Here is a 9,125-nt window from a genome sequence, read left to right on the forward strand (position 1 = left end):
CCCCCGTGCGCTGTGCCTGCAGCTCATCCCCCACCAGCCCCCGTCATCGGGTGTCTGGTCTCGAAGCTTCTCTGAGCAGCGGTTGCTAACGTGTGCAAAGACCCCTGCATGGGGCTACAGCCTATGCAGAGTTTTCAGGTCTCGGTTTATCAGCCAGTCCAGGGCCGGCCCTTGCCTTCTCACTCAGCACCACCTCTTACAACCTCAGACCTGTCGTGGTCCTGGACATGGCGCATCTGAAGCAGAACTCTGGGTTCTCCCCCGCCGCACCTGCTCCTCCCTCTGCCTTCCTCTCAGTGAATGGGGCCTCCCTCCTCCCTGTGCTCGAAGATCCGATGTCCTTGGTTCCTCTTCCTCTCCTTCCCACGACCAGTCCCTCAGTGCATTCTGTCAGCTCTACCCTCAAAAGAGAGCAACAATCTGACCACTTCTCACCACCTCTACCCAGGGCCATCTTGACCCAAGCCTCCTAATCAGTTTCCCTGCTTCTCTCTTCCCCTCCACCATCCATTCTCAATCCAGCAGCCAGAGGGATACTCGTAAAATGTCAGTCAGAGTATGTCATTGCTCTGCTCAAGACCCTCCACTGGCTTTCTTCTCATTCACAGTAAAAGCCAAAGTTCTCACAGTGGTCTACAAAGCTCTCCATGATCTTTCCCCTGGGCATAGCTTGTGACCCTCCCCAACTCTGCTCCTGCCATAAGGGCCTCTTGCTGGTCCTCCACCATGTCAAGCACATTCCCACCTCAGGACCTTTGCACTTGCTGTTCCCTCTGCTCTAAGACAGCCACATGGCTTGCTACTTGTTTGTTTCAAATCTCTATTCAAATTGTGACTACTGATTTCAAGTCTTTATTAAATAGCAGCCTTACCCCAACTCTGGCAGTCCTTGTCTCCCCACCCCCATACACAGCAGACAAGTTAATATTTCTAGATCAACTGTTTTCTTGGAAGATCAGATTATTCAACACTCTTTAGGTATTTTCATCAGGAAAATGTCAGGTGGTTTAAGTGCTATAGATAAAAATGATTTATTTATATATTATTTACTAACTTATTTTCTGTCTTCCTCTAGATTCCTTCCTTCCTTAGACTATAAAGTCCATGAGGTAGGGACTTTGTTTTGCTTACTTAGTGCTTATGATGAATGAATGTCATCCATGTCCTGGCTGCAATTACGAACTCTAATAAATGACTCACAAATTTTCATATTGTTAGCTCAGACCTTCACTATTGTTAAATAGTGAAATCTATTTAACAATTCTTTTTGGCTGTTTAAAAGGCACCTTACACTCAACCTGTACAAAACTGAGCTCTTCTTCTTCTCCCAACCTGTGCCTCCTTTCATGTTCCCTTTATTAATTGTCAACAACATCATTAACAGACACCAACTACGTGCCGGGCTCAGGATAGAGCCGTGAACGGGCACAGACTCATCTCTCGTGGAATAGACATTCTAGTGAACCTTTGTTCCTCTGGGCAAGCCAGCCATCATATTAACCTTGACACTCCTCTTCCTCATCATCCCCCCCACAGACAACCCAGCACCAAGTCAAGGGGATGTTTACTTCCTAAATACTGTATAATCCATTCCTCTCTCTCTATCACTACATGCCAGGCTGGACTGCGATCATCTCTTGCCTGAACAATGACAACCCCTAACTGGACCAGAAGCCACTCTACCCTTCCAATCCATCTTCCATCCTGCAGATTCGATCAACTCCTTTTTGTCATGCACCCCCCAACCTGGCTGCAAACTCTTCAGTGGCTTTCCACGGCTCCCTCTCTCTCAACTCCAACAGCCTTCCCCCACCCCATTCACTTACGATGCCCCTCCTGCCACAGGCCCTTTGCACTTTCTGATGCCTCTGACGAGAGGCTCTGCCCCCCAGGCTGTAAGCTCCAGGAGAACAAGGCTATATCTGTTACACTCACCCTCATATCTCAGGGTCTAGCACAGCGCCCAACACCTGGCATTCGTCAAGTGAAGAAATGAATGAAGAGGTGTAACGAGTATCCAGTGAAAACACATAAAGCTCCTAGTATAGTTACTCCACACTCAGAAGGCATTAACCATCATTAAATCCCTCGGCCCCTTTCCCTCAGAGGGTTCCCAGAACTTGGGAAGGGAAAGTCATTGTCAATACCATCTGTTTTCTTTTGTCCTTCACTTCAAAGTCTAAATGATGTGGATAAACTGTAGAAAAACCTGACTGTACTCCCAAGCTAGCATGAGGGTGTTGAAGGAGGAAGAGGGTCAAGCTGTGGGCTGTCTCACTTTGCCCACATTCACGAAGCAGGTGGAGGCCCAGCAATTAGAGAAGGGGCTGTCTCGAGTGTGTGGGACCTGAGGCTGTCTTGGGGGCTTGCATGGTGACCAAAGAGAACACGACATCTACATAAGATGCCAATAGGAGATGCCCCTCGCCAGGAACCTTGAGAAGAGGACACAATTCTCACACTCAGACTTCACGTCCTAAGGGTCTCCTTCATGGCTGCACAGGGAGTAAGCGTGCGGCCACTCCAAGCAAATCCGGTGGGAAGGAGACTGGAGCCCATCTCAACGGGAAGGCAGAGATGGGGACACACAGTGAGAAAGAGGCAGCCAGGAGAAAAAGGAGGCATGCCCAGGAGTGGCCGCACCGCACCTGATGGGTGGGGGAGGAGCCAGAAACAAAAGCAGGGACAGAGCCAAGCATCCCCAGCTTGACTGGCCAGTGGGACCTATGTAAGAGCCGGCAAGTGGCCCGGACAGGCTCTCAGGCCAGGAGGCTGGGCAGTCTCCAGTCCCCCGCCTCCCCCAGCCTGCACTGGCCGGGCAGGGGCCACGCCGACGGCCACAGGAAGGGAGAGCGAGTGTGCGCTTCTCCACAGGTCAGGGAGCATCGCTGGGCCAAGTGCCAAAGACTCTCAGCAAGCCCAGCCCTGCCTGCCCTGAGAACTTGGGGCGGATCCAGGCATGGCAGAGGGCCATCAGGAGCACTCATCACCACCCTGACCCGCAGGAGTAAGGAGGCCCACCAGTCGGGGAGGTCAGATGGGACAAAGGTGTCTTTGGAGGGTAGTTCTCGCTCCCCTTTGCCCTCCGTGGATTCCACAGACGGGTAGAGCGGCCCAACTGCCTTGCAGGTAGGGAGACAAAGGGCCATGGCTGGGCCTGGGTCAGGCCCCCCAGCCCCCCCTGGGGAGCTCCACGGGGCCTCAGGCCGTCCCCTCTGAGCGCTGCGGGGCGGCGCGGGCAGGTACCTGGCGGCCTCCGACTGGAGGCGGGGCGGGGGGGGGGGTGGACCTTGACGGCGTACTCGGTCCTCCAGCGCTTGGGCCGCACCCGAACACCTGGCCAAAGCCGCCGTTGGCCACCCGGCGCCAGTCGCCCTCGAAGTCGTCGCGGGTGAAGACGGCGAGGCTGCCCAGCCTCTGTTCCAGGCCCGCGGCCATGCGATCGGCGGCCCCCCGGCCCCTCCGGGCCCCGCGCACTCGGTCCGCACCCGGCACCGGGCTGCAGGCGAGGCTCAAGGCTGGCGGGCGTCCTGCCTTCCTGCCGCTGCGGCCCCGGAGGTGGGGATGGGGAGGCGCCGGCACTCCCCCCTTTCGCGCCGGGAGGGGACACCCAAACGGGAGTCCTGGGGCCCCAGCAGCGATGGGCCCTGGCGGGCCTGGGAAGAGGGTCCTTCCCCCGCCTCGAGGCACCACCCCCAGAGCCCCTCTGCACCCCAGCACCCTTCCTCAGTCTCAGCCTTCCGTTTGTACCCCCGTGGTCACCCTCGGGCGAGGGGAGGTGCCTAGAGAGGAAGGTGTCCTGAAGGGGAAGCCGGAGAAGGGGGCCCCCCTTGATTTCCACCCAGCCCTAAGTGGAAGTTGATTTATTTATTCTTGCTCACATGTACCAAGGGTTTCTGAAGGGGTGAGGACTGTGCTAGGGGTCTCTGCCAATGGGTGTGGGGGCCTGGAGCCCACCCCTCCACCTCCACTGCAAGAATGGAGTCAAAAAGTTGCAGTGGGGATTTTCGGGTCTGCATCTTTTGGCCTGACTGGTTTAATGTTGCCTTTTATTGTTGGGGTTTTTGTTTTGTCTCTTTGTCAACCGGTCTTGGTGTGCTGAAGGTCACCAAGAAGGGGTCAGCAGGAACAGTGGGGTGAGAGGTTGGGTGCCTGTCTGCGGGGAGCTCCCCTTCCTGGCATTGCTCTCTGTCCCACTCTCAGAGGGACTGGTACCTGATTTGGGGTTGGCCATGGGGGAGGTGGACTCCTTGGCCCAGTTACTGGGGTGGCTTGTTGCCAGGGTCCAGGGATGAGGCTCAGGGAACAGCAAGACTGTGACCATGGCCCCATCCTTGAGATGGGATCAGCGCAGAGCAGTGTCTGGGCCGTGGAGGAATCTGGCCCAAGGGCTCAGTGCAGAGACTTGGGGCAGGAGGGGAGAAGATGCACCTGCAGAGGATTGAATAGGCAGGTGTCCTCAGGCGCATTCCAGGGCAGGTGCTGCTGGAGGAACTGTCACCAGACAGGGCCGGATAGGTCACTTCTGACCTGCCCCTGGGCAGGTGGACTGCAGTCCACAGGGTACCCCCAGAGTGACCATACCCAAGTTCAAGGAGCCCAGCTAGCATGGGAGGAAATGCCTTACCTCTGGCCCAAACCTGTAGAACCTCTCACCATGACCACTATGAGACTCTTAGGGAATCGTGGGGGTGTGATGGGTGAGTAGAGACCCCAGGGGGAAGCTGGAGAACTCATTCTTTCCATAACAGTTTCTGTGCACCCCAGGATGAATTCTGGTAAGCAGGGTAAGGACTGAAGGTGGGCCCAGGGACAGCTGTCAAAGGGACCCTTGACAGCCACTACTGAGCATTAACTTTGTTCCAGCATCACTATGGACTTTGCCTACTGTCCGTACTTTACAAATACGATCTTGTTTAAACCCACAACAACCATTATGAGAGCAGTATCTTCCTGTTTACAGGTGAGGGGACTATACTTGAAGACAGTAAGTAGTCAATGGCCACATAGCTAGTAAGTGGTGGTTGAGATTCAGAGCCAGGTCTGTTAGGTTCCGATGGAAAATTGTTGGGCACAGGAGGAGTAGGTGGGTGGCCCTTTAAGACTATAGGGGGAAACAGGGGAATAGAATCGCACTTCCTGGAAGAGAATAGATGGGATGGAACCTGCACCCTGAGTAGGATATGGACCCCAAAGTCGTTGTCACAGGGAGACCCATGGCTTGCTTTGGCTGGAGCAGGGCAGGGCATGGCAGAACTGATGGTCCCTTGGGCAGCTCTGCTTACCCCTGACAAGTCTCAGACTCTTCCACCTGGAAGCTTGGAGGATGATGGAGGACATGATTGTCAGGGAGGTCGGGAGCTCCAATGGGTGGGTGAGAATGGAGATTGGAAGGTGAACAGCCCGCTGGCCTTGAGACTGTTTGCCTCAGGCCCAGATTTCTGCCCTTCAACACCATCTTCGGAGGCCACTGGAGGAAGCACCAGGGTCAAATGGCCTGAATCCATTGAGGAAATTCCCCTGGCCTGGTGAGAGCAAGAAACCAGAAGCCTCCTGGCATCTGCAGAGACCATCACAGGAATGCTGAAGCATCACCTTTGTAGGAGGAGACACCCAGGGCTCAAGGCAGGCTGCCAGGATCCCAAATAGAACTCCTCTGTGAGTTTTGTTCAGGGGTGGAAGTCGAGGGACATGTAGGAGCAGGTGTGTTACGGCTGACCAACTGTTGAAACAGCCAAGCAGTGGGTTCAAGCACTCTTGAGACTTCTGAAGAATCTGGCAAAATAAATATGTGCACATATTCATAGCAACTGGAGTCATTAGACTGGCTTGGGCTGCTCCCTTTATCTCACTCCTGGAGGCCAGGATGAAAGCCTAGCCGTGGGTGGATAAGCCCTGGGAGTAACATCAGAGAAGCAAAGAACTCCTAGGTTCCTCATCAAGTGGGTTGAGGCTTAGGGATTTGGGAAGGAGCAAAGTAGACCTGGGAGCTACTTATTTTTTTCTGGGGGTCTGAGTGCAGAAGTTCCTGGGGCCGGCCTGGCTGGCAAGTCTGCAGCCAGTGAGTGGGGAGGACACAGCTGGAGAGGAAGACTTCACCTTCAGCTGCCTGTTCCTACCTGTGAAGGGATGAATGAGGTGGGTACAGTCTGACCACGACACAAACCCACCGGAAGGGGCAAGAAGTATGTTCTAGCCATAGGAATTTTGCCTCCAGATGCTGAGTCCCTCCTGTTGACTTCTATCACTGTATTTTATTTTGGCAGATGGGGGATGGAAATTTTCTGGACTTGGATTTCTGCACATTGATTTTATATCCCGGACTTGGAATTATTATATGAAGTGTGTGTGTGTGTGTCTGGGGAGACTAAAATTTTCAGCCTGCCACCCCCAGACCAGGGAGCAGATAGAGCAGTTCTGCAACACTCTGGACGATGCTGAAATCCAACATGAGCCTTTCCCCAAACTGGAATGGCAAGCTCTCTGCATAGAGGGAAGTTCCCCAGTCTGTCCCCATTCTCCACCCTGCAAACATGTCACGGGACAGCTGGACAAGCTCCAGCAGGCTCCAAACTCCACTACCCTGTGTACCGAGGTGAGGGCCAGGTCGATCAAGATGAAGGAATGTGTACAGGGAACCAGAACATCTGCCCCGGGAGCAAGGCTGTCCCAGAGAGGAAGGGTTGGGATGCAGCAGGAGGAGCAGGGCTTAAATGCAAGAGCCTATGAGTCAGTGAGACCTGCCTTCAAACCCGGGCTTTTCCCCCACCACTTACCAGCCACTGGGCCTTGGTCAACATTACCAAATCTCTGCGTTTCTCCATCTGTAAAATGGGATGGTAATATAATACCCACTTCAAAAGGTTGCTGTAAGGATTAACCTTTAAAAATACACTTAAACCCACACCTTTAGGCAAAAACAAAACAAAACAAAATAAACAAAAACAAAAGAACCAACCCAAACTTCGCACATTATCCAAAAATTAATACAAAATGAATCGTGGACTTACTTACATATAAAATGTAACAGTATAACACCTTCAGAAAAAAAAAAAAAAAAGATGAAAATCTTCTGGACCTAGGGCTAGGCAGAAAGTTCTTAGGCTGACCACCAAAAGTGCCATCCATGAAGGAAATGTGGATAAATTGGATTTTTTTTTAAAGATTTTATTTATTTATTTGACAGAAAGATAACGAGAGAGGGAACACAAGCAGGGGGAATGGGAGAGGGAGAAGCAGGATTCCCTCCCGCCTAGCAGGGAACCCAATGCGGGGCCCGATCCCAGGACCCTGGGATCATGACCTGAGCCGAAGGCAGATGCTTAGCCGACTGAGCCACCCAGGCGCCCCAGTTGGAGTTTTTTCTTTTCTTTTTTTTTTTTTTTTTTAAGATTTTATTTACTTATTTAACAGAGAGAGAGAGAGAGAGACAGTGAGAGAGGGAACACAAGCAGGGGGAGTGGGAGAGGGAGAAGCAGGCTTCCTGCTGAGCAGGGAGCCTGATGTGGGGCGCATCCCAGGACCCTGGGATCATGATCTGAGCCGAAGGCAGACGCTTAACGACTGAGCCACCCAGGCGCCCCAGTTGGAGTTTTTTCAACATTAAAAACTTTCCCTATGAAAGATGCCATGAAGAGGATGAAAAGTCAGGGTATGGATGGAGAGAATATTTACAAACCAGACATTTGACAAAGTAGTCATTTTCTAGAATACCTAAAGAACGTTCCAAGCTCAACAGTAATAAAATAACAAGCTATAGAATTAAAAATGGAGGAAAGACATGAACAGACATTTCACTGAAGAGGATACAAAGGTGGGAAATAAGTGTATGAAAAGACGTGAGCATTAAGGAAATGCCAATTGAAACCACAATGAGATATCACTGCACACCTATGAGATTGGCTAAAAAAAATTTTTTAAGTGACATCACCAAAAAAAAAAAAAGTGACTGAGGATGCAGAGAAACTGGATCATTCATATTTTGGAGGTGGGAATGTAAAATGGTATAGCTACTTTAGAAAACATTTTGGCATTTTCTTATAAAACTAAACATACAATTAGCCTACAACCTAGCAATTGCACTCTTGGGTATCTATCCCAGAGAAATGAAAACGTGTTCACACAAAAACCTTAACGTGAGTATTCATAGCAACTTCATTTGCATAGCTAGAACCTGGAGACAGCCTGGATGTCCTTCCGCAGGTGAATGGTAAGCTGTGGTATATCTATGCTCAAGTGGAGGGGGGAGGCTAGAAGGAGCACTGGACCACTCAACGTCAATTACAGGAAGAATCACCAACTACAGACCCCAACAGAGGTCTCAACAGGAGCATCAACAGGAAAGAATCATCCATTACAGGCCCCACCAGAGAAAAGATGGACACTGCATCTCCTAAAAGAAATCGACCATCCCTGCAACTTAGCTGATGAGAGATCTTCATCACCCTGTCTTGCTTTTCCCCAGTGGATTTTCATTCAAAACAACCCCTCCCAACTTCTTCATAAAATAATGCTTCTCTCCTTTGTTTTTTGGACTTGCCTGTAGTTTGGCCATAGTTTGCATGTCTTGAGTTGTGATTCTCTGCTATTCTCAAATAAACCCATTTTTTGCTGTTTGTAAAATAACTGACTTTTATGTTTAAGGCGAACGGTGTACTACGGAACACTACTCGGCAATCAAAACATGCAATTATCGATGCCTATAACAACTTGGATGAAGCTCCAAGAGATTCTATGGAGTGAACAAAGCCAGTCTCCAAAGGTCACATATTGTATGAGTCCACTTATACTGCATTCTTTATTTTAATTAAGATTTTATTTATTTATCTGACAGAGAGAGAGAGAGAGCACACAAGCAGCGGGATTGGCAGGCAGAAGGACAAGCGGAGTCCCCGCCGAGCAGGGAGTCCAATGTGGGGCTCGATCCCAGGACCCTGAAATCATGACCTGAGCCGAAGGCAGACGCTTAACCGACTGAGCCACCCAGGCGCCCCACTTATATTGCATTCTTAGCAGGACAAGTTTATAGAGCTCAAGAACGAATTAGCCATTGTCAGGGGTGGAGGGGTTTGGTTATGGCTGCCCCGGGCAGCACGAGGAATCCGGGGGTGAACCTGTACCATAGC

The 9,125-nt window shown here is 51.4% G+C and overlaps 1 protein-coding gene across 1 annotated transcript in view; it reads right to left on the bottom strand.

Annotated features, from left to right (window-relative positions):
* ANKK1 (ankyrin repeat and kinase domain containing 1) overlaps window positions 1-3,453 on the bottom strand; it is a 10,361-nt gene extending 6,908 nt beyond the window's left edge. Inside the window, 2 exon segments of the mRNA XM_081797362.1 lie at window positions 3,247-3,330; window positions 3,333-3,453. Of these exon segments, the coding sequence (XP_081653488.1) occupies window positions 3,247-3,330; window positions 3,333-3,438 (190 nt within the window). The 5' untranslated portion in view covers window positions 3,439-3,453.
* Window positions 3,454-9,125: the final 5,672 nt, after the last annotated feature.

This window comes from Leptonychotes weddellii, chromosome 11, assembly GCF_054177405.1.
Source record: "Leptonychotes weddellii isolate Sample4059 chromosome 11, ASM5417740v2, whole genome shotgun sequence".
In the NCBI taxonomy this organism is placed as follows: Eukaryota; Metazoa; Chordata; class Mammalia; order Carnivora; family Phocidae; genus Leptonychotes; species Leptonychotes weddellii.